This window comes from Pyxicephalus adspersus, chromosome 1 (genome assembly GCF_032062135.1).
Source record: "Pyxicephalus adspersus chromosome 1, UCB_Pads_2.0, whole genome shotgun sequence".
Classification (NCBI taxonomy): domain Eukaryota; kingdom Metazoa; phylum Chordata; class Amphibia; order Anura; family Pyxicephalidae; genus Pyxicephalus; species Pyxicephalus adspersus.
Genome location: NC_092858.1, coordinates 112424207 through 112450034, shown reverse-complemented (window position 1 = coordinate 112450034; position 25828 = coordinate 112424207). Strand labels below are relative to the sequence as shown.

Below are 25828 nucleotides of genomic sequence, written 5' to 3'. Positions count from 1 at the left end.
AACACAGGCGGGCACCCGACTCCTTGCCGGGCTGCTTCTGGCGCCAACTGCCGGAACCGGTCCCACTGAAATCGAGACAAGGCATCCGCAATGTTATTGGTTGCACCCGGCACATGAACCACCCCCGCCGCAATATTCAGCCTCAAACACCTGAACACCAAATGCCTCATCAGCCGAAGTACTTGCCCGGACGATTGTCGCAACAGAAACGAATCTTCCCGGTCGCCAATTTGGGACCCCAGATTTCCAATGCCACCACCATGGGAAACAACTCTAGAGCTACCAACTTGGACGTCAAGCCTGATTTGACCCACTCTGCCAGCCAGGCCTCTGCACTCCACTCACCTTGCAAATAGTCACCATACCCAGCGCCTCTGTCTGCGTCCGTGAACAGCTCCAGCTCTGCACTGACAACCGGCCCCTCCAACCACACCGAGCACCCGTTGTAACCCTCCAGAAATTCTCGCCGTACCACCAGATCTGCCCCCAACTCTTTATTCAGCCGAATAAAATGAGTTGGGCGCCGAATCCCCGCAGTAGCCGCCTGGCGAAAATCCGCCCCATAGGCATGATTCTGCAAGCAAAGTGCAACTTACCCAACAGTGATTGAAGCTCCCTCAGCTGCAATTTCCTGCATCCGCAGGCCGAACCACCTTTTCAACCAGTCCACGAAACTTATCCTCCGGCAACCGGCACTCCATGGCTTCCGCGTCAATCACAATGCCAAGGAATGCCAATTCCGACTTTTGCCCTTCCGTCTTGTCCGCCGCCAACAGAACTCCAAATCTCTCCGCGATATACTGCAGTGAACCCAACAGCACCCTGCAGACTGGACAAGGAACAGCCCATAGGCGGACATCTATCCACATAGAATGCCCCTTGCCGCATCCCAAGAAACGTTGGCTTTCTGGGTGAACCGGCAGCAAGCGGACAGCCGCCTCCATATCAGCTTTTGCCAATAGAGCCCCTTTCCCATAACGTCGCACCCACTTAAGCGCACAGTCAAACGAAGCATAAGACACCGAGCATAACTCAGGATCGATGGCCGCATTGACTGAGCCCCCAAGGGGATACGACAGATGATGAATAAGCCGAAACTTGTTCATCCTGCCCAGCTGCACCTCCTTTGCCAATTTTTCCGTGACCACTGTTGGACGGTCCAGGGCCGATTTTAGATTCCACGCCCGAGGCGGCGGAGCCCTCAACGAGCAAGGAATCCGAAACCCCTCCCTAAAACCCAACTCCAACAAGCGAGCCGCAGCCCTGTCCGGATATCTACTTAGAAAGGGGGGCCCAACCTTTCTACTATCACCGGCGTCCTCCCTTTTTCCAGCAAATTCACCTTGACGCCCCCTTCCGTGACAGAAACACCGCGCCAGCCCGTGGGCCCCCACCACATCCGGAACATTCGTGCCGGAAGCGACAGGCTGCGCCAAATCGGCAAATGGCTTCATTGAATCGCCAGCATAAACCCTTTTTCTGAGGACCGGGGACCCCAGGGCGACCTGACCCCCGGCCCCCCCAAGAAAGGGCGAACTTACCACCATCACCGGCGTCATCAACTTCATCCACAAACTGATCTCCTTATGATCCCACCGGATTAACGGCCGTATGGCCTTGCGTTGCCGGAACTGGTCATCATAGCATTGCCAGGCCAAACCCCCATACACCCTATAAGCTTCTCCAATAGCATCAAGATAACAGAACAACGCCGAACAATGTTCAGGCGCCTTTTCCCCAATGACACTAGCCAAAATGGCAAACGCCTGCAGCCAATTGGCAAATGTCCTGGGAATCATCCGCACACGCTACTCTTCACCCTTCTTCCACTCACCCATGCCACGGTCCAAATTAAAACGCTCCAACGGCAACAAGGAAAAATGTCCACAAATTCCCCACGCCAAATCTTATCCCTCACCTCCTGCTTCAAATGAGTCCCCAAAGGTCCTTCAAAACAAACATGTACCTCCCCCTTTGCCGCATCACCCACACTTACCTGGTCACCAGCCGAACCAGAACCATCACTAGAGGGACCCCGCCGCTCCACATCCAACGCCTTCCCCACACTGCTGCCCCCCTCCTCCTGATCACTGACCACTCCCCCGTCCCCCACCTGGCCCGGCCGGGTCCCACCAAGGCGACCAGCAGCCACAGGGGCAAATCCCGTAGTTCCCCCGCCCCCCCCACCTGCGGCCAACCCACCCCCAGTAGGCCCACCAGCCCCCAACAAAGCCAAACGCAACACACCCAAATATCTTGCAAGCCCTGCTGCCCCACCCCCACAAGCCCAGTACTGCCCCACCCACCCCTAGAACCCCAACGTCCCCCCCAAAAGAAAAAACCCCCACGGACTTACCGGGACCAGCCGATCCTGAAGCCGCTCCACCAGATCCTCAGGGCCTGCACGGGGCCCCAAATAGCAGCCGAGCCATCCTCCAAGGGCCCCCCCAGATCCCATGCCCCCACCCCCCTGCACATCACAGGCATGTTGCCTATACCTGCTTGCATCTCCCTACTTTTAATGGACATGCCTTCTCCCTCCCAACCACCAAGGGGCTGTCTAACAAAACTGCAGCCTTCTAGATCAGCAGTCACAGAGGCCCTGGGATCCGCCCTCCTCCTCCCTATGCTCCTGGAGCCTGCAGGCCGCATCTTCTCCTCTCCCAGGCCTGCAGGCTGTACCTCCGGACACCCGGCACCCCCCCGGCACCAGCACCCACCGATCCTCTCTCTCCCTCACCCAGGCCTGCGGTGCACACAGACCCAGCCGCCATATTGCTGGAGCCTGCAGGCCCGGCCGCCATATTGCCAGAGCCCACAGGCCTGGCCGCCATATTGCCGGAGCCCGCAGGCCCGGCCGCCATTTTTTGTGCGCCCCGCGCACGTGCAGCATTGTGCAGCAGGGCCCCTACAGCAGGCCCTAGATGCTGTGTCTCCTGAGCCCTGGAGCCCCGCGACTCCAGGGCTGCACGCCCAGTCACCGTCTCCTCTGCAGCCGACAGGGGCCGACCACCAACTCCAGCAGCACGGCCACCGGATCCCTCTGGCCGCCTGCCGCCTCCAGCACGATCCCCAGCTTCTTGGACAGGAGGGAGAGAGGCATGCAGAGCCACCGCAGCCCCACAAGCCTCTCCCCTGCCACTCCGCCGTGGACGCGGATTCCTCCCAGCCTTCCCAGCAGCAGCAACCTGTCGGGGCCGAGCTCGGGGGACCGGAGGGTCCCTGATGGAGCTCCTATAACGGTGCCGAGTCTTAGGGGGCTCAGGACTCAGGCGCGCCGGAGCCCTAACTCTCCGCGGCCGTCTGGCATCTGGTCCCCCAGGCATGGGGACCGAGGCCACCCCCTGCAACAAAGAGCTCACCTGCTCTTGAAGCCAGCCTGGACCCCCTGGCCTCTGCAGCGACCCTCATTCCTCTACTTCTGCCATAAGGTAAGCAGCTAAACCTTACAATTCTAAAGCTTTACCCTTCTTGCTGTCCCTCATGAAAAAGGACTCTATTGCCTCTTCCTGACCTTTTTATCTCCTATTGACTCCTCCTCTCATGTCTTCCCTGTGTCTCTTCCCCCCCCCCCTTCTTCTTTCCTCTCACTCTCGCACGTGCCACTTCTTAATAATTAACCCTCTGCTGGCGGGGGCCTGTCTGCACAGTCATGCTGGCCTTCCACTATACTCCTTTCTCTCGTATGCTCCAGGCCTCCCTGGTTCTTGGAGCCGGCCAGGGAAAGAGAAGGGTGGGTTCCTTGGCCAATCCCAGACAGGGCTGGGATTTGTTTACCTGGACTCAGGTGCTGTAAAAAGGGTGATCAACCAGAGGCTGAGGGGGGAGTAGTGTGTTCTACACAGAGCTCCAGGAAAGCAAGCCTCCAAATCGCACTCCAAAACTGTGGATTATTGAAATTGCGTTTATGTCTGAGAGACAGGGCACCCAGTGAGGTAGCCAGGGCACCCAGTGAGGTAGCCAGATGCCCAGCTGGGCCATTGTTTATTTCTTTTGCAACTTCTTAGAACATTTTCTGTTAACCTCGTGTTCAATAAACCCCCCTGCTCTTGTTTGGACACTCCAAGAAGGCTGCCTTTTTACCTGCCCTGAGGCTGTCCCATTATCCTGAGGAAATCCCCCCATGAAAGCTCACATTTGGTGGAGGATGTGGGCAGTATAGTTAGCAAAGTTTACAGCAGCAGATTTAAAGGGCTGGTGTACAGAGTGGCAGCAACATGAAGGACGTCATTAAGCAACTGCTCCTCGCTAATGCTGCAAAACAGCAAGCAAATGCTGCAGGTAGGGAGACGAATGCACACCTTGTGTGAGCACAGCAAGAGGCAGTCTGTGCACAGCATGAGACCAACCGCCCGTTATCAGCTCAGATAGCTGAAGTGACAAAGATGGTAGAGATTGACCGTCAAGCTTGGACAGACGTAATACAGCAGCTTGCTGCTTCCAGACTAGAGGGGTTCCAGAGGAGCTCCATAAGGGCCAGCCATTTTCCACAAATGATGAAGCTGCATGATGATGTGGAGGCCTTTCTGAATATGCTTGAGAGAACTGCAGAGAGGAAGGCTTGGCCCCAAACGCAGTGGACTGGCCTGGTCGCGCTGTTCGAGGGTAGTAATAAAAGAGGGGGTAATAAAAGAAACCGCTCTACAGGTTGCTTTAATTGTGGTAAAACTGACCACTGGATCAGTCAATGCCCCTACCCACTTAGGCAAAATGCCCCAAATAATACTCAAGCTCAAGGTCCCCAACCATATCCACAAACTCAGATTCAAAATCTTCCCCCACCACAGCCACAGCCCCAGAATAATACCCCTCGCTTCCCTGTAGCCTGGGGACAGCAGACATTACAATGAAGATGCCCGGGGGATAGTATCCCGGCATTCACTCTCATCACGAACCACTATAAGGAGTCACCACTGATTGTGTTAAGCATAGAGGGATGTCCTCTGCCTTTTCTTGTAGATTCTGGTGCTACTTGTAGCACTTTATGTGAGGATTATTATAGTGGTCCAAGAGAGAATGCTGAGCCATCTGTGGGAATTAATGGGATACTTACAAGATCTTATAAAACTCCTCCTCTCTCGATTCAACATCCATACAATCACCAGTCAATGTTCACACACCGTTTCAGGATCATTCCAAATTGTCCTGTGAATTTATTAGGGAGAGATTTGTTTGTTCTATTGAAGTTCTAAAACCATACTGTGTGCGTGTGTGTTATTGGGATATCTCTCCAGACGTCTGTCTCTCTGGTGCAGGAGAAGTCACAGTGCATTCGTGGAACTAGAAGTAGAAGCAGATCCTTTCATGTATGGCAGTCAAATGGGTGATAGAGTCTCTACGATACTATTGGGAGTGCTGGTCGTTTAGGTTAATTACCGATCACACACCACTGACCTGGATGTCAAAGGCTAAGGACAAGAATGCCAGGGTTACGCGCTGGTTTCTGTCCCTGCAGGATTTTCACTTTACAGTGAAACATAGAGCTGGAAAAATGCAGGGGAATGCAGACGCCCTATCCCCCTATCCAGGACTCATTGTATGGTGGCAGAATGTTTCCCACCCTATGGGTTCGAAAGGGGGGGGGGGGATATGTGACAGTGTCTCTTTAAATTTTAGGAAAAGTGTTTGATGGCAGGTTATACCTGTCATAATGGCTCCGGGGGAAGAAAGTGGTCGTTTATGCTGATAGCTTTTTTGGGAAAAGCCAGGTTCTTTAGGGCCCTGGAGCCGGCCAGGGAAAAAGAAGGGTGGGTTCCTTGGCCAAAGCCAGGCAGAGCTGGGATGTGTTCACTTGGACTTGGTGCTGTAAAAAGGGTGGTCAGCCAGAGAGGAAAGCAAGCCTCCAAATCGCATTCCAAAACTGTGAGTAAACAGTGTTGATATTGCGTGATATTATGTGATAGAGAGACAGGACACTCAGTAAGGTAGCCAGATGCCCAGCGGGGCCATTGTTTATTTCTTTTGCAAAATTCCGTGGAGATTTTCTGTTAACCTTGTGTTCAATAAACCCTCCTTCTGTTGTTTAGACACTCCAAGAAGGCTGCCTTTTTACCTGCCCTGGGCTGTCTCGTTATCCTGAGGAAATCCCCCTGTGAGAGCCCACAATACAAATAGAAAAATCAAGATTTACGTATCCTAACAGAACCATTCCACATTCATAAAGTGCCACAAAAATTCAACTGCACTGGTTTAAAATATTAGGGTTCATGAGTAGCACATTTGCTAATACAAATAATAAATAAGAGTAATTTTATTTGTAAAGAAAAATGTAAGGTCTTTCTTTGAGCATGTGAGTTGTTTTTAAGTGATTTAGATACACTTATGAGTTCACCTAATATTCAATGACAGTTGCATTTAACCTGCAGTTGACCTATTTCATGTGGGTTTAGTATTTTCATAGACATGTATGGGAAAAAGTACCATATATGTAAACAAGAAACCCACTTGGAACAAATCAAAGCCTGTTGACACTGGCCATAAATTATTGTTTTATTGATTAGCATAATTTATTTTAATAGTTGCTGTACACATTTTTGCACAGAAAAAGATAAAACTATAAACACAGAGGATCTACTAGTAGAGCATGCTGTAAATCTAGGGGAAAAAGTGCAAGTCAGGAATCTAGTCAATCATGTCATACTTTGCAGTTTACTACTGTATATTGAATGCCTATATTCAGCAACTTTAAAAATATTGATTTTCCAAATTTCCTGACTTTTCCTGACTGTCAGTAATGTTTAAAGAAAGTTGAGTGACTTTACGATCTCCTACTTCACATCCCAATAGGGAGGTACAGCAGAAAATAAAAAACAAAGGCTGTCATTCTACCACCAAGTGAAGGGTAGAAACATTAAAAAAAAGTTTCGTGATTGTTTTAAAGTAATACGTTTTTTGAATCACTGTGACATTCTAATTATTGTATATTTGGGCATTAACTGACCAATCAATAGCCAGTAGGTAAAATAAGTAAATAAGGCTTGAAGTTTGAAAAATATGCTACTATTGTAGCCTAATAATGCTAATTAGCTTGAAAGACGATATAGAAAAGCTATTGGTTGCTCTGGTCAGCATGACATTTAAGCTTTCTCAATGTTAAATATAAGAGCCAGGTCAATTATTTAAAATTTTCGATCTAAGGACACTCTCCCACTGTACTAATCCTACTAAGCAAATGGCTTAGATTGTATTTATTTTTTCAAAACACAAGCTTCATTGAGATTAGAAAACAATAACACATACACTGTATTTCCAACATTGTTAGTTTAAGAGAAAGTATTTGATAAAATATGTGATACCATAAAGCAGTCCAGTGTAATACAGTATAAAAAACAGTAAAATAATGTTATTATGTAGACTGATTCACAGAATTTCCACTAACAAGAAATTATCTCAATCCATTAAAACACATTTAACAATACATTTAGTACTATTTGATAGCATTAGTAGAGATAACACATGTTTAGGACTTCCAAAATAAACACATTTGCTTCAAACATTGGTAGAAGGTTAGATTTCAGATTATACACTTGCGTAAGTTCAACAGTTATATAAAATTCCACAGCGCAGATTTTAGACACACAGTTCCAGTACCGGAGGATTGGTGTTGCCAAGTTCAGAACCATGAAGTGGTTGATACTTGCATTCGTTTGTCTTCAGCTCTCAGAGGGTTTGGTCAGGTATGTAAATGCTTTACGCTACTGTCTGACAGTAAGCCAGAAACAATTTATCTATTGGCTCTGCAAATATTATTTATTGATGTACTCAACTCTCATATTTGTAATTGAAAATTTGGGTCCGCAATCCATGAAAAAATGTAATTAAATGTGGATAGTCATCTAATCATTTCCTATTGCAGATACAAAAACTACATTGCATTTATAAGAAAGTTAGAATTATTTTTAACTCCATGTAATAGACAGGATGCATAATTGATATATAACTTAATATTATCTACTATTAATGATATTTGTTTTCTGACGTATCTATATAAATGATGGGGCCCCATAACAAGATTATAATAAATTGTCTGGACCACCAAAAAACTGTGTATAGAGTGTTGCATACATTTTCTTTATTTTGTAGGTTCAGAACTAAAAGAAATGTTAAAAACATTAGTTTGGTAAAAAGGGAACAAATATTTAATAAACACATTTAAAACCAGCAAGCTGAGACCTGGGCTCCTTTGTACATGTTTATATGCCTATTATTGGGAGAGAAAAAAGGAAGAAAACAGTGTGGGGAGGGGTAGAGAGCATCAGCGAGAGTCGGGCTTTCTAAAATAGGAAATCTAACTCTTAAATTAAATTTATTTTACCTTGTAAAGGCTTGTTCCCAGTCTCAAGGTTAAAATTAAAAGTATCTTAAAACCTAGTGCTTAACCTAAATCTTCCTTAAACCTAAGCCTTCCAAAACCCAAACATGACTATATCCCTGAACATGAACTATTATCACAACACAATTTAAATTGTGTGTATATCAAAAATTACACACAAAATATATGTGCTGAATACTAGACATCTGGACAATTACAACCTCGCCTTTTAAAAGCTGTACAACTTAGGAAACTTGTCTTTCATCTGCACTACAATCAAGAACATATTTCTTACTTGAATATAAAAATAGTAACAAGGTAAATCATTAACAAATACTAATAATAATATTAAACAACAACAACAAAAAATAATCAGGGAAAACTTCATTAAATGGTGTACTTACAGTAAACGTATATTACATTTTAAGAAGTGAACATGCTAAGAGCACACACTTTACAATACAACTGACCAATAAATAAGGGCACCCTATAAATATTTTGGTGTGGGTAGTTTCAGTGGTATTGATTTTTTGTTATGAATGGATCATTTTGTTTTGAAAAAGTGACTCCTCCCCCAAATTCTGTTTAGAGAAGGCTATACAGAAGTCTAAAAGCATTCTGCTATACTTTGCCTTTAGAAAACCTAGTGCTCCATTGGTTAGGAGTGCACAGCACAACAGGAGTTTATTTGGTAAGAGTCTATATAGACAGCAGAAAGACAAGGATGTCAGCATAAACGCCTACCCAAAACCAGTTCTTCCCCTTAAATTTAAATTAATGTTTTATGCAACACGGGAGGATTAGTTGTAAACAGCAAGAGGTTTCATGCTAACACTAAGTATTTTCACTACAGTTGTTAAGTGATGTAATTGTAATGCAGGTATTGCTCTGATATTATTGCTTATATGCTAAGTACTTACTACATGTCAACAATCTGCCTGGACTATTTTTTCTGATGTCTACATATATAAGACCAACCTAAAATGTAGATCTTCCTTTTTTTGCTCTTGTTATTAACAACAGAACAAAAAAATTTTACTATTGCAGTAGTAAAATTGTTTTACTTAAAACATCTTCCAGTGATCTGGGTAAGCTGATTTTATTGTTGTTACAGAGTCCCTCTAAAGAGATTCAAATCTATACGTGAGACAATGAAGGAGAAAGGAGTACTAATGGAGTTTATGAGAACACACAAGAGGGATCCAGCCATGAAATACAGCTACAATCACAATTCTGATTTTGCTGTGGTCTATGAGCCTATGAACATGGATGTAAGTATTTTAGTCTATTTACCATTGATTTGACAATGATATACTAGGGGTATATTTTATCTTGATCCTTATATATTTGCATTGGGTTATCCACACAGAGATTGGAAGAAAAGATGCCACAGGCACAAGTATTGATGAGGGGATATTTATTAAAATGCATTAATATACATATCAGTGTAAACCACTAAGATCATGCGAGTCATTTTCAATTTACCTAACTATTTTAACTTTCACACTTTTTTTTTGAAGAATTAAAACAATTACAGGGGCTGCACAGGCTGGAAGAGTGGTAGTGATAAGTGATTTTAACTACCCTGACCCTGACTGGGATAATGGCACTACAGGTATAGCACGGGTGGAAATGTAATAATTCAATACTAGATGATTCTATGGTACAGTTTATAGAAGCCTAAACTTGAAATAATACGCTGCTGGACCTAGCATTTTCTAACAACACAGAGCTTGTAACAAATGTGCACATAAAAAGAAAAAATCTCAGTAGCAGTGACCATAATGTGATTTCATTTATTGTAAGTTGCAAACAGGAAGCAAAAATGGTAAAGATAAAAACATTTATTTTAGGAGAGCAAATTTTCCATTATCATGGATCATCAGAGGTCGGCTCTCCAAGACTTGCTCTTAGTCTGTTCTACACAAACATACTGCAAAATATATTTCAATAAGTTTAACCTCCTGGGCAGTTAATTTCTGTCTGGATTTATATGTCTAGTAGCGGTACATTGTCTTTCATGAAAATGTATTTTACAGTATATTATAATATGAGTATAATAAAGTTTGAAACACAAAATCATGTCAAAATAATAAATTAAATTTATAAATTTAATAAAATTAAAAAAAGTATCAATAATAAATTTAATAATAAACTTTGACATGATTTTGTGTTTCAAACTTTATTATACTCATACAATTATATTATACTGTATAATACATTTTCATGAAAGACAAAGTACTGCTTTTAGACATATAAATTCGGTGTATTGCATTCAATACAGGTATTTTACAATGAATGCAATACAAAATAATTTGAAATTCCCACCGCACCCCTAGCAACGGCCGCGCCTGCCAACGTCACTGGGAACTCCTGGGGAACATCAGCGCACTCGCCAAGGGACAGATCGAAGAAGAGGACGAGGCCAGAGGATGGCAGAACACTGGAGGACACCAGGGCACACCCATGGCACCAGGTAAGTGTTTATTTTTTACTTTTTTTAACTACCTCAAGTGTGACTCTGGGTTGCCGCTTTCAGCTTGTTTTTTTTTACCCGAGTCACACTCAGGCTTACCGCTGGGGAGGTTAAGAAGCAAAAATTAAAACCTAATGTTACAGCTAATGGTAAAATAAGGAAAAAAAAAGGCATTCAAAAATATAAAAATGTATGATCACCTTCATCATTTGAAAATTATAAAGAATATAACAAAAGATGTAAAAAGGAACTCAAATTATGTCCTCAAAGAGCTGAGCTCTGTTTTTTCAAAGCCATTGTTTCTAGTTTTTAGAAACACTTTAATCAATGGCATGGTACCAATGTATTAGCAAAATGTGGTACCTTTCTTTAAAAGGAGAAAAGTCATTACCAAGTAACTACAGACCGATAATTTTAACTTCCATAGTTGTAAACATCCTAGAAAGTTTAATAAAGAGCCACATACAAGAATGTCTGCTAGAAATGGATGGAATTCAAGAAAGACTGACGTTTTCTAATAAATTTACTCTCTTTTTATGAGGAAGTAAGTAAACAGGTAGACAGTGGAGTAAAAGTTGATATAGTATACTTGGACATCGCAAAAGCATTTGACAAGACTGCATCCAGAAAGTAGTGAATAACGATTCATAATGGTCTAAGGTTAATAGTGGTGTACCCCAGGGTTCAGTGTTGGGACCTTTCCTGTTAACATTTTTATAAATCATATAGAGTTTGAGATTAAAAGTACCATTTCTGTGTTTTCAGATGACACCAAAGTATGTAATGGAATTGAGACGAGATGTCTATAATCTACAAGCAGACCTGAATGTACTGTTTGATTGTGCAGCCAAGTGGCAAATGACATTTAATATTGGGAAATGTAAAGAAATACATTTGGGGGCTAACAACATGCATGCTTCATACTGTCTAGAGAGAATACAATTGAGGGAGTCAAAAGTGGAAAAAAATCTGGGGGTTTTGGTAAATCATAGACCTTATAGCATGCAATGTCAAGCTGCAATATCTAAAACTAGAAATGTACTTTCTTGTATTAAAGGAGGAATTGACTGGAGAGATAGAGACATAATCCTGCCCTTCTACAAAGAATTGGTCAGGCCTCATCTGAGCAGAGCTCAAGTATGAGGAGAGATTAAGGGGACGTTTAAGGGGGCATATGATCACCCTACATAAATTATTAAATGGTCCATAAAGAAAACTCGCTTCTCAATTATTCAGTTTAAGGTCATTACAAAGGACAAGGGGGCACACTTTGCCTCTAGAGAAAAAAGAAGTTTAAATGACAGAATCGGAAGGGATTCTTTACAGTAAATTCTTTGAAAATGTGCAATAGGCTCCCGCAGGATCTAGTTTCAGCAAGTACTATAGAAAACACTGCAAGCTTTTCTAGAAGAACAGAATATAATTGGGCTTTAAAGTTCTTAAGTAAAGACAACAGAGACTTTTGATCCAGGGAACATCCAATTGTCTCATGGGTTTAGGAAGGACATTTTTCTCCCCTGGTGGAGCAAATTGAATCAGGTTTTTTGCCTTCCTCTGGGTCAACTATGTCCATATGTTTTTTGTCTGGAATATGTTTATTTTCCTAGTGGTTGAACCTGATTGACTTTTTTCAAGTCTTTCAGTGTCTCTTTTCAACCTAACTATGTAAGTATTTGTGTATTTAAATAAACAGTTGTTTTATTAATTAAAAGTTGTGAGTGAAAGAAACTAATGAAAATGCATTGAGAGTTGGGAATGAAGCTTTTTACACATTTAAAGCAACTGTACCAATTAACTGGGAAAAACTACTGTGGACTGTGCAGTATTTTTATGCTAAAATTTGATATATAAAATATATCTGATATACATACAGATTATTGTACAACACATTTTCTCCATAAAGTACAAAGAAATACCTGCTGATCTGCCAAAAATCTGAAAAAATGTCCTGTTGTGGAGACTCAGTTCTGACCTGTGTTATTAACCTACTCATTTCAAGCCTTCTTGAGATAACATAAGGAGTTTGCACAGGACATGGAACAGTTTTAAATATGTGACATCTATTTATGCACTTATTTCTTATTTACTTTTTTATTAAATTAAAAGAACAAAAGTTAGCGGAAAAAAGTAATTGTTTGGGTTTAAATTTTAATGTATTAAATCCTGTTTAAGGTTTGTTGAGATTTTACAAATAGCATTTTGTTCCGTGCATGTAATTCAATTTTATGTTGTATATTTTTTCATTATATCTGATTTTTGAGCTGTTCTGATTTGTCAGTCTCTCTTATCTTATAGCTAAACAGTGATATTTAAGCTATCCTTCTTCGGCAAATGCAATATATATTTGCTTACTAGACAACCATAATAAATAATCAGTAGTAATGATTGGCACTGGCACTTATAAATAGTGTAACTTTTTTTAAACACTTTAGGCCTGCTATTACGGACAAATCAGTGTTGGAACACCTCCACAGAACTTCATGGTACTTTTTGACACTGGATCCTCCAATCTTTGGGTTGCATCTACTTACTGCCAGAGCGAAGCCTGTCGTAAGTATGATAACTACTAGAACCTTTAAAATCTATTTTGACTGCTGCTAATATTATTTGTCTGCTTTGCCCGGTAGAGAACCACCCGCTGTTTGACCCAAGTCAGTCTTCCACTTACACTTCCAGTAACCAGCAGTTTTCTATGGAGTATGGAAGCGGGAGTCTCACTGGTGTCTTTGGCTATGACACTGTGACAGTAAGTGGAATTTTAAAGGATAAACATTTCTTATCCAAGATAACAGCCTAAAAGAGAAGGATATACATGATGCTCACAAACACAGACATCATGAAAGAACCATGCATTCATTTGTTGTTCATTTGTTATAATTGTGTTAGTTAAAAAAAATGACCAACAAAAAAAAGAAAGTGGACTAACATGACCAGATCTAAAAAGCTAGCCTAAAAAAGATACTGCTATGCTCAAACATATTTACCTTTGTTCACCTTGACAACTCTGTTGTTATAAACAATTGCTTACTGAAACATTTAAGCAATGTTAGGTGTTAAAAGTTCTTTTATGAAACACCAAAACTGGAGTCTGAAAAGGAAAATCATACAATGGCCTTAGTAGCTGAGGAATTTTAAATCCTATATCCCTGACAGTCACCTTATACCAGGTTACGTTGTTTACCAATTTGCAGCCTACTTGTAGTGGACCAAATTGCTGTAATGTTCAGGGAAGGTAACAAGTAAGCTCTGTATACAATTAAAGAAAACTTGCATTAAGACTACCAGGCTACTGTAGGCTACCATTATTATATAGTTTAAAAAAAATGTTACCTTCTTTGCTGCATCTGGTAGACAGTGGGTAAGGTATGCTGTCCATTGTGTACTTTAACAGCCAAATCACAGCTGTTATTTACCTTGCCAATAAAGCAGGTGGCAGTGCAGATATCGTTTTATGGTTAATTCGAACAAGGTTTGGCAAGCTCTAAAACTGGAAATCAGTGGTCTCAAACTTTTTGGAGTGCACCAGACCACTAAATGCATGGACTCCAGACCACGCATGCACGGGGAGCAATGTGTCACTCAAAGGGGACCCCTGCTGTAAATCACTCTGCTTGATAATATATACTTACACTGTCCATACATAAAGAGTTGCCAATGTACAAAAAAGATTTTAGCTTGACATTCACCTTAAAACTTCTGCAATGTGATAACTAATAAAACCAAAGAACATGTAATAATAGCTGTCTTTTTAATAAATTGTTATACAATGTTATGTTTTATTCTATGTTTTTACGTTAGATGGTAGTATTAATGCTGTTGCAGTGACATTATCTCTGTTCCACAGGTGCAAAGTTTAACTATCACAAACCAAGAGATTGGCCTGAGCGTTAATGAACCTGGCACCAACTTTGTGTATGCAGCCTTTGAAGGTATTTTTGGAATGGCTTATCCTGCCCTTTCAGCAGGGGGTGCCATCACAGCAATGCAGGGCATGCTGCAACAAAATCTCCTAACTAACCCTATCTTTAGTGTCTACATGGACAGGTATGTCTTCATGATATTGTAAGGAAGTTTTGTATTTTACCTAATGGAGCTGGTTTATGTGGGCATTTCTTAAATGTATCATTTGTGTTCAGTCAATCAGGAGCAGTCATTTTTGGTGGTGTTGACAACCAGCTGTATTCTGGAGAGATATACTGGGCTCCTGTCACTCAGGAGCTGTACTGGCAGATTGCTATTGATGAGTGAGTAGTTTCAAGTCCAGCAAATAACTGATCTAAATGTAACATTATCTGATTATTTCTGCTCTGGATTGTAATGTATTGTATCTTGTGAATCATGAGGAGCAATAGTCTTTATCATTACATTTTAGGTTTTCCATCAATGGACAGGCAACTGGTTGGTGTAGCCAGGGATGTCAAGCCATGGTGGATACAGGGACCTCCCTCCTTACTATTCCACAGCAATTTTTAGGAACTTTCTTGCAGTATGTTGGAGCCCAGGAAAGCCAATATGGAGAGGTGAGTGATGTCGAAGAGAAAAATATATAATTGCATCTAATTTTTATGGACATTTAAACACAGGCCTGGGCCAGGGTTAGCTAGGGTAAGGCACATGGAAGGTTGCACAGTAATGTACTGCATTGATTTAGTGTGAGCAGACATGTAGACATTTATTTAAAGGCATGCAATGTTAAATTGTAGTCATCATCTCTTTTTCTTGGAACTATTAACTAATAACTATATATGTTATCTAATTTTATCCTAAAGAATATAAAATAATGTATACTAACTCTTTAACTTTTTAGCTTCAAATTATAAAAGGGAGCAGTGCCTTTGTAGCTGTCTCTCAATCTGAAAGATATTCCAGGTCAGAAAGTAAAGTGAGCACAAACAGTAGCAAAACAGACAGTGCTTCTAACTCTTCTTCGCTGTGCCTAGAATAGCAAAAAAGATAGATAGAGAAGAACTTTATGAAGCTAAAGCCTTGCAAAAAAAATTCTAACCCATAGCAAACTTTGCTTTTTTTCTTTGTTTAGGCTAAATGGATGAAAGATAAAATCGATGTTACCATCACAGCTATTTGCAGTTATTTAAAAATTAGGAAACCACAAAGGTCATCTTTGTAAACTTAATTGATGTCAAACAGGCAGGTCAAATCAATGTGTTGTTAGGTTGCAATAGGTGCAAAGGGTTATAGAAGCTGCTTTAAACTATCTGGAGATGTTGTCATGCAAAATGATCCTTAATTAGCCACAACGTAATAAACCATTTAAAGTGACAGTTTACAACAATGCAAATACCACTTAATGATATAAACTAACTGACTCTAAATGCATCCAAGAATGAAAATTTAGATCCAAGAGTAGAATCCTTGTACTATAAGGAATGTTGATCTATTATATATTTGTTAAATAAAATTTGTATTTCTTTGCAGTATGTAGTAAGCTGTGACAGTGTACAGAGCCTCCCTACTATCAGCTTTACCATCAATGGAGTTCAGTTACCATTGTCCCCATCTGCCTATATCCTACAGGTACAACATGTTGACCAGCATATGATAATTAAGTAATAAAAAAGTATCACCTTTTTAAACATTTGATTAACTGCTTGTAAAGGTTCTCATTTATCCACGTTATTGTATATCTAGTACAGTGATTTTCAACCACTGTGCCGCGGCACACTAGTGTGCCATGAGAGATCTTTAGGTGTACCGTGGGAAATTATCTAATTACCATTGTCGAGTGTCTGTGCTGTAGTGACTGGCAGAGTAATGTAATACTCTTCCATGTCAGTGGGTGGCAGTAGGTAACAGTTTTCTTGTTTATTCTTAGAGACAAAAGAATTAGCTACAGAGTGTCATTTTGTAACATTTTTGATTTGTGGTGTGCCGCAGGATTTTTTCAATGTAAAAAAATGTGCCGTGGCTCAAAAAAAGTTGAAAAACACTGATCTAGTAGTTGTTAGTAATTGTGTAGTCACATTCCACTGGACTTGTATTACTCATTTTGCATTTTTTGCATCATCATGTTGAAGCAGCTTGGAAGGCCACAGAATGCCTTTATCATCACAAAAACAAGCCCAGTTGAATGTGACTAACTACTACAAGATATTCAATCCACTAATTTGCAACAAAATTTGGTATATAACACAACCTTAGTTAGGATATGAGATTTCTTCTGACAGAAAAGTATTATCAGCAGTCTTATGCGTCAGTGGGAATTTTTTTGGAGTGGCTCTCTATAGAAGCACAGATTGTAAGAGATGTTTAGCACATAAAGTGCTTATGTTTTATGAGTTTTGGTCTCAGTATCAAGACAATTTAATACTTGACTGATAATAATATATTATGTTTTATTGTAATATAGCATGAATATATTTAGTGACAACTAGATGAAGTCAGTCAGAAATTGTGACTTTAATGCAAATAACATGAAAAATGCTCTGAATTTGAAACTGATTTGGACTTGAAACTGAACCAAATAAAAAGTATATTTCTGTTTAGCTTTAAGTTATAGCAATTTGCATGAAATATGCATGGGATTTGCATAAACATAAAATATATATTTTATCGACCATCTATATTATAACTATAGTCAAAATGTTTAATTTACTTTTTGTGTTGATGGTGATAAGGCAACCTTTCATTTACGTAGATTTTCAATACTTTCCAAGTCTGACCATAAATATCTATCATTGTAAAGTTCCTATACAACTGTGTAGACTTCTTTTTGCAAATTGGTCAAAGATTTTAGAAAATTCATTCCTAGCATATGATTTGACAACTCAATGGTTAGCCCTTTTTACTTCTAACACTAAGACTACATGTTCTGCCAGGAAACTATCTGCATGGAGTTTGTATTTTCCCATTGTGTGGGTTTCCTCTGAAATCCCCAAAAATTGGTAGGCAAATTGGCCCTAGATTATGATATATGGAAGATGCCAGCATTAGATATGCATAAGTAAATACGCTGTGATGTCTAAATTTAGACTGGTATAGAAAACATTTTATAAAACATTTGAGATCTGTGCTTGTTTACAAATGAAAAGAAACTTTAAAATGATTCTCTAAAATTTGACATATTATATACACACACTGTATATTTGTAATATTGCATATTTTTGTATGCTTCTTCATAAATAAAATTAGTTGGTAAGGTAACATTTGTAGTCTGTTTTTCATGTATGCACCTTTCATCTTTTCACTTACCTGTTTTTTAAATTATTTTGCAGAATAATGGATATTGTTCAGTTGGAGTAGAAGTGACTTACCTGCCATCTCAAAATGGCGAACCTTTCTGGATTCTGGGCGATGTCTTCCTTCGGCAATACTATTCAGTCTTTGACATGGGCAACAACAGGGTTGGTTTTGCACAATCAGCATAGACAATACATCAGAAATACAAATTAAATGTTAACTTGCTTATCAGTAACGTTAATGGCAGCAAATACTAATAAACAAGTACCCCCCAAACATTACAGACACACATGTCTGTAATTAACCAAGATCTATACCAAATTAACAAAATGGTTTTAGTGAATAAAAACAATAGAAAAACAAAATGTTATTTGGCATACATTTTTCCTTTAAAAGTAGTATATATATATATATATATATATATATATATATATATATATATATTGTGTATGAAAAGCTGAACAAAGTAAAACATTATATGTATTAAAATAGATCATTAAAACACATTTGCATAAAATATTTTGTGTGTATGTTCTGTTTGCAGTACAGAGTATAGAAACTTTGTTATTTGTTGCTTTATTACTTGCTGACAATCACAAAACTCGTCCAGATGGGGGACTTATACTCCTCCTACAAGCATTTTAAATACGTTATCCCTTTATGGGTCTGTGGACTGCAAAATATATACTAATAAGGAGGGCTTTGTATAGAACTTGGTTAAAAAACCCCACAAAGATTGTTCTGGGGTTGAGACTAATCAAATTGCATTATCATTTTTGTTATCATATCTCACGTTTGGCTTGCAAAAATGTTGCACTCAAATATATAATTTCCTAAAACAACAAAAAACATTTCGCTCTTTATCTTCTTTTTCACTATAATTTGTACCAAGGGGTTGGCAGCTACATTCATATTTTGATTGTTTAAGTTTCAGGAGGCCCAGTTTTTCTGCTTTCCCTGGATATGCTTTTTTGCAAACTCCAAGTGGGCTTTCATGTGTTTGCACTGAGGAGTGAATCCTAGTAATAAAGTCTAGATTAGTGGAGGGCTGCATGCTTGGTTGTCCTTCTAGAATTTAGTCTTATCGCCACACGGGGCAACCACGGGGTTCTTGGGTACCTCTCTCACTAGGACCTTTTAACTTTGTTTGCTCTATTTGGCTGGTTAACCAGCTCTTGGAAGCTCTTTTATTTGAGAATTAAGGAGGCCAATTTGGTCTTAGGAACCCTCAGTGCAGCAGACATTTTATGTAGCTTTCCCCAGATCTTTGCTTTGCAATAATCCTGTCCCTGAGCTCTGCAGGCAGTTCCTATGACCTCATGGCTTGTTTTTTGCTGTGGTAAACATGCATTTAGGTTTTCTAAAGATAATAATATGAAAGAGGAGTTTGTACTTTCTGTACTTTTAAAGAGACCCTATTGCCAGAAAAAATGTTTATTTCAACAACTATCTGTTAATATGATTATGTGATTATTTGTGATTGTGACATGCATTTACCTCTGAAACTATCCCTTGTTTAGACATACACATAGCCCAAGACTACTACTGTAGCAGGGCAATAATTGCAAGGCGGTTGATAAACTCTAATGAAATATAAAATGTCTTCTTTGTACGCGTGTATTTTATATTGTGGTCAACAGTGCTGGCGGGCTGCATAATATTGATTTTATGACAGAGGCTGTGGGCCAGTGGAAATCTGAACATGGGCTGCAATTGGCCCCCAGGCCAGACTTTGAACATGCCTGACATTGAGCTATCACATAAGTAACACTATAGCAGTGTTTCTTGACCTTTTTTGTGGGGGAACCTTTGATAAACATCCTATAAACAGGTCCTCAGGAAACTCCTGCTTTTATTTGTTCACACCAGCTCATGGTAAAAAAAAAAAATTGGGGGATAGGCGCATGTGCGAGGAGCCCAAGATGGCAGCTTTCTGAGAGGCCTCTGTGCTACCCAGACAATAGAGCAGCCTTAACTTGAGCATTTCCTCTTCCCTACCTTCCTCACACCAGAATCCTGATTAAGGACCTTTCAATAAATCCTCCGGTCAGTCTCACTAGCCGGCAGACGCAGCGCTTTTCAATAGGGCACCTACCTACACCCCTGCACCTGAAGCTGGGAGCCCGCCGTATTTATTGGAGGACTCGTTACCTTCTTCTGCGGACTCGAAGATTCTAAATAATACTACTTGGCTTTAGTCACTGCAAGAGGGGGGAACCCTCTTGTTTTGTTTCATTGCACTTAAAAAGATTATATAGTAGACTACAAGTATGGTTTGACTCTCAACACTATCTGTATTGTTCTCTATTATAGTAGAGAAGTAGAGGGGTATAGATACAGATCTGGTCAGCATGGCTTTAAGAAAGACAGAAGTTGTAAAACAAATTTACTCTATTTTTATGAGGAAGTACCTGTTACTTTAACGTCCATAGTTGGAAAGGTCCTAGAGAGTTTGATAAAGAACCATATAGAGGAGTTTCTGCTAGAAAATAATATTTTACGCGATAGTCAGCATGGCTTCAAGAAAAACGTTGTCAAACAAATTTACTTTCTTTTTATGAGGAATTAAGTAAACAGGTAAATAGTGGAATAGCAGTTGATATAGTGTACTTGGACTTTGCTAAAGCATTTGACACTGTACCCCACAGACAGTTAATATACAAGTTAGGGTTTATAGGTTTTGAAAAGTCAATCTGTAAATGGATAGAGAACTGGCTTAAAGATCACATCCAGGGAGTTGTAATTAATGATTCATGCTCTGAATAGTCTAAGGTTATTAGTGGTGTACCAGGGTTCAGTGTTGGAACCTTAACATCTTCATAAATTATATAGAGTTTGGGATTAAAAGTACAATTTCTGTGTTTGCAGATGACACCAAACTATGTAATTGAATTAGGTTCATACAGGATGTCTATAATCTACAAGCAGACCAAGATGTACTGTTTGATTGGGCAGCCAAGTGGCAAATGACATTTAATATAGATAAATGTAAAATTATGTACTTGGGGGCTAACAACATGCATGCTTCGTACTGTCTAGGGGGAATACATTTGGGGAAGTCAGAAATGTAAAAGGATCTGGGGGTTCTGGTAGATCATAGACTTAATAACAGCATGCAATGCCAAGCTGCAGTATCTAAAGCTGGTAAGGTTTTTTTTGTATTAAAAGAGGAATAGACTGCAGAGGTGGAGACATAATCCTGCCCCTGTACAAAGCATTGGTCAGACCACATCTGGAATATTCAGTCCAGTTTTGGTCACCAGTTCACAAAAAGGACATTGTGGAATTGGAGAGAGTGCAGAGAAGGTCAACTAAATTAATAAAAGGAATGGAGGAGCTCAGCTATCAGGAGAGATTAGCGGAACTGAATCTATTCCCCCTTGAGAAGAGACATTTAAGGGGGGGGGATATGATCACCCTGTATAAATATATAAACGGTCCAAATAGAGAACTCTCTTCCCCATTATTCACTTTGAGATCATTACAAAAAACAAGAGGGCACTCTTTGCGTCTGGAGGAAAAGAAGTTTAAGCTCGGGATAAGGAAGGGGTTCTTCACTGTAAGGTCTGTGAAAATTTGGAATCGGCTCCCTCAGGAAGTAGTTTCAGCAACTACTATAGATTGCTTTAAGAAAAAGCTGGATGTTTTTTTAGAAGCACAGAATATAATTGGGTAATAAGGCTTTAAAGTAAAAATAACAGTGACTGTTGATCCAGGGAACATCCGATTGCCGATGGAATCAGTAATTCCGATGGAATCAGGAAGGAATTTTTTCCCTTGTTGAAGCATGTTGTACCAGGGTTTTTTTTCCTTCCTCTGGACCAACTATGTCTTATAGGGGTTTATATCTGGGATATGGTAATTTCCCTAGTGGTTGAACTTGATGGACTTATGTCTTTTTTCAACCTAACCTACTATGTAACTATTGATCCGCCTTGAAGGTAGCAATGTGAAATACCAGGCTGTAGGCCCCCCCAAGCCCATGGGACTCCCCACAAAGATACTTAAAGCCTGTGAGAGGGTAAACTTAGTTTCCTTTATTAGTTAATAATGATGTGTATGTAGCCTCCTAGGTAAATCGGGTTGGCAAATAATGAGTACTCATTTGCCCCAACTAGAGGTTGATCTTGCCTGGAAGGAATAATTACACAACTCATGGGTGATTGTTGATATATAGGGGGACCCCACAGGGGGTATTGTTCATGGTTGTATGTTGTTTGCATAATGTGGCTGGTTACCTTAATTACAATATTTTATAATGTTATGCGGGTATGTTCACTGCTGGACCTTGCACTCCCCCTTTGTCGTTTCTCCTTTTCTCCCTTTCCCCGTCATCCCTTCCACTTTCCTTCCTATTCCCTGTTTCCTGCTCCATGACTCTAAGACCTCTCTTGACTTTTCTCTCAGGGAGGGAGGAGGTGGGAAATTTTCTGATATGCAATACTGCCTACTGTCTGGGATAGCTTCATGCTGTCCTTAATGTACTTGAAGCACTTCCCCTGTTTGGTGCTCTTTGTGGCTAAAGGGGACTGGCTATCAGCCTATTGTTTAGGAAATCCTTTATGTGCCTTCTATGCAAGTAATGGAGTTGGCTGCATATAGTGGGCTGTTCTGTAAGCACCGTTTTTTTTTGTTGTTCACTGTCACCCACCTTTCCCCTGTCACTCCCCTGGCTTGGCCTTGCAATCACAGCTTTTTAACTATATGACCAATGTCATTTAAAATATTTCTGAATGTCCAGGGCCTGAACTCTCCAGTAAAGTGCACAAAGGCATTTCAGTATTTTAAATCCCTTTAGGCAGATATAGTCTGTATTCAGGAGACTTGTTTCTCCACTTCCCCAAAATACCTACACTCCCAATACCCACAGGGCTCTATCCAGGAAGTAGAAGTGACCATACTAATATATTATGCTGCTAACATGGGGCAAATCCTGTTTCTTGGGAGAACCTGTCTTTATGCCACAGCTATCAAAGAGGAGTAGTCATCCTTTGTGGGGATTCCAATTTGGTCCTGCACCAGGTCTTAGATCGCTCCATAAGCAGTACCCAAAATATACCATGGGTAGCATGGGCCCCCAGGAAGTTCAGGGAGCTTCTAGATAGGTTTTGCCTGGCGGATCCTTGGAGAGAGTTCCACCCTCACACAAAAGAATACACCCATTACTCTGCCCCCCATAAATTACATACCCGAATTTATCATATCTTGGTCCCCTGCTCCTTTCTTCCAGCAGTCTTAGCAACCTCAATATTAACATTACCATGGTCGGACCATGACTCGGTAGTACATGCAATGGTTATGCTGGATAGATCCTCCTGGCCTGTGAGTGAGTCTCTACTCTCCCGTAAGGAGGATGTGGAGGAAACAGACAACCATGTATCTAGACCTCAACACTTCGTCGGAGCAAAACCCCTCCACCCTATAGAGGGCTCTTAAAGTGGTACTGTAGTGCATTGGTCATTTTTATGATATTATAGCTAATATTGGAGTTTAGAGAATTTGATTTAAATGTTTAGCCACACATTCCTTTGGAAATGGACTGGTCTGCCAGACCGCTTGTACCAGGAAATGGGGGCTGGGTAAACCTGGTAAGATAATTGTCAACATATAAAGACTGAAGACTGACCCAGGACAGAGGGATTCATGAGATGACCCAGAGATGAGACTGAAATGCAGAGAGGAAAGGAGCAGCAGAAATGTCTGCAGTCCTGAAGGGAGGCTAATTGTGTAAAATATTGTTGTATGTTTAAAGCAGGGAAATAGTGAAGTATTGTTTGCCTGTATTGATGATGTTTTCATTGTTTTCATTGTTTTCACTTTTGAGCCTTTAAAGCTAAAAGTGTGCGGTTCAACCGCATCTGAGTTGTTTCATTTAAAATTAATTGTGGTAATGTACAGAACCAAAATTAGAAAAAAGTAGTCTCTGTCTAAATATTTATGGACCTAACTGTAATATTGGTAGGTGTAATTCAATTTTGTATTTCAAAGATTTTATTAAAATTTTTTTAGAAATGAATTACAAAACATGTGTTGTAAACCAAAACATATATGTTTATAAAAAAGATAGAACAAAACAAATATTCTGCACGTTTACACAATAAAATTTCTTGTAAATGGTAACAACAAATACAAAATAAATTCTCTTTAGCTGGATACAAATTAAAGTAACAAAACCTCAATAAAACTGGAATTACATTAATAAAATTATGGGAACAGAAAAGAACAGCGATAATTAGGATGAGTAAGAAGGCCTCTGACAGTCTCACGAAAATTTCCGATGGGTGAACCGATTAGGCAAATTCCAATAAAGTCAATGGGCCAACTTTAAACATTAATAGAAAAGCCCCCATACATGTTAGAACCACCGTCAATGCCACACAGAAGTGTGTAATACAATTTTAGTGAACGGAGTACTGACAGGCGGAAGCAGCAGCAGGAGGAGGCGATCGGCCATGAGAAGGAGCAGGTACCGCATTGGTAACTGGCATCTAGACCTGGGTGTACTGCATCATCAATGCCACCCACAAGTGTGTAATACAAATATCTGAAATATGTGATTAAACGAAGAAGGGCCGGACCAAGATGTTTTGGGCACCAGCACTGTTGCTGTGGACTGCAGTGCCGGAAGCAGTAGGAAGGTAGATAATATTGTTAGTTTGCATCATGAAGTGGATGACATGAATGCCAACCCTCAATCTTACAATACTTAGCTGAAAAATTAGCCAAAGGCAATGGTACCTATCAGTGTGGCAGTACTGGGGGTTTTCATCTGCATTTTTTTGGCTGGGCACGACAGAAGCTTGATGGCATACTGTGTCAACTGCAGGCAGATTTTCAAGCCTGTTGACCCAAAAATGAATGGCGTCACTACTGTCCAGTTAGGCATCCTCCTCATAACCGCTGTCGTCAACACCACCACCAGCCAGAAAAGAGCCAAAGTAATCATGCACTGTGCGCTTCATGTGTTCTCGATGGTTATGCCCCCACAGCTCACTTGTTTGAGGTGACCGCATCAGGTTTCGCCAGGCATCCAGAAAATTGACTTTGGGATGTGTGCAATCTGCTGCCACTACAGGAGGATACGATGGAGGCAGTGTCTGCCTGAGCTCCCTGTGTGAAATGTGGTACACAGAACTCCTCACACAGCCGGTCGCATAGTTGTCTGCTCAGGCGGGTCACCTTTTTCACCAGGTTGGGTAGAAACTGTGACATTTTGTCTTTGTAGCAGTGATCCAGAAGGGTGGCCAGCCAGTAATCATCACAGTTTTTGATGCTGCAAATGCGGGGGTCCCACCGTAGGCATCTCAACATGTGGACACACATATGAAAGAGGGGTTCCCAGGGCTAATCCTCCTCCTGTTCCTCAGTAGGCACCAAAACATCTTCCTCTTCATCACCCAGCTCCTCCTCTTCAAGCTGCAGCAGTTCCTGTTGTTCCATCGCCCACACAATGCCTTGGGTGTGACAGCACAAATGTGGGTTGAATGGGTGATGTCCAGCAGCCCCAACATGGTCTTCTTGCTCCTCCTGATGCTGGCTGTGCAGTATGGAGTGTAATGTCACCCTCATCCTCCTCCCCCCTTTTTTCTCCTCCTCTCCCCTCGCCACTTTCCATCAGGCCACACAGGGTATTATCAAGCAGAAAGATGATGAGTATGACGTCAATCCAGCCTGACCCGTCCCGACTCAACGTTTGTGGCCTGCTCAAAGGGAGCCAGTACCTTGCACAGCGTCTCCATCTGCAGCCACTGGTCACTAGTAAAAAAGCTCAGTTTTGTGGCTGTACCAAGGGCCCCGCTGCCTCCATGCACCACGCTGACCAAGTAATGGTGGATGGCTAGTTT

At 40.9% G+C, this 25828-nt stretch overlaps 1 protein-coding gene across 1 annotated transcript; it reads left to right on the top strand.

Moving 5' to 3' along the window:
* Positions 1-7582: 7582 nt before the first annotated feature.
* On the top strand, positions 7583-18503 carry LOC140339285 (gastricsin-like). The gene is made up of 9 exons (XM_072423896.1): positions 7583-7676; positions 9426-9582; positions 13220-13337; positions 13415-13533; positions 14632-14831; positions 14924-15031; positions 15160-15307; positions 16224-16322; positions 18020-18503. The coding sequence occupies exons 1-9, from the start codon at positions 7621-7623 to the stop codon at positions 18170-18172; spliced, it is 1158 nt and encodes a 385-aa protein (XP_072279997.1). The 5' UTR covers positions 7583-7620; the 3' UTR covers positions 18173-18503.
* Positions 18504-25828: the final 7325 nt, after the last annotated feature.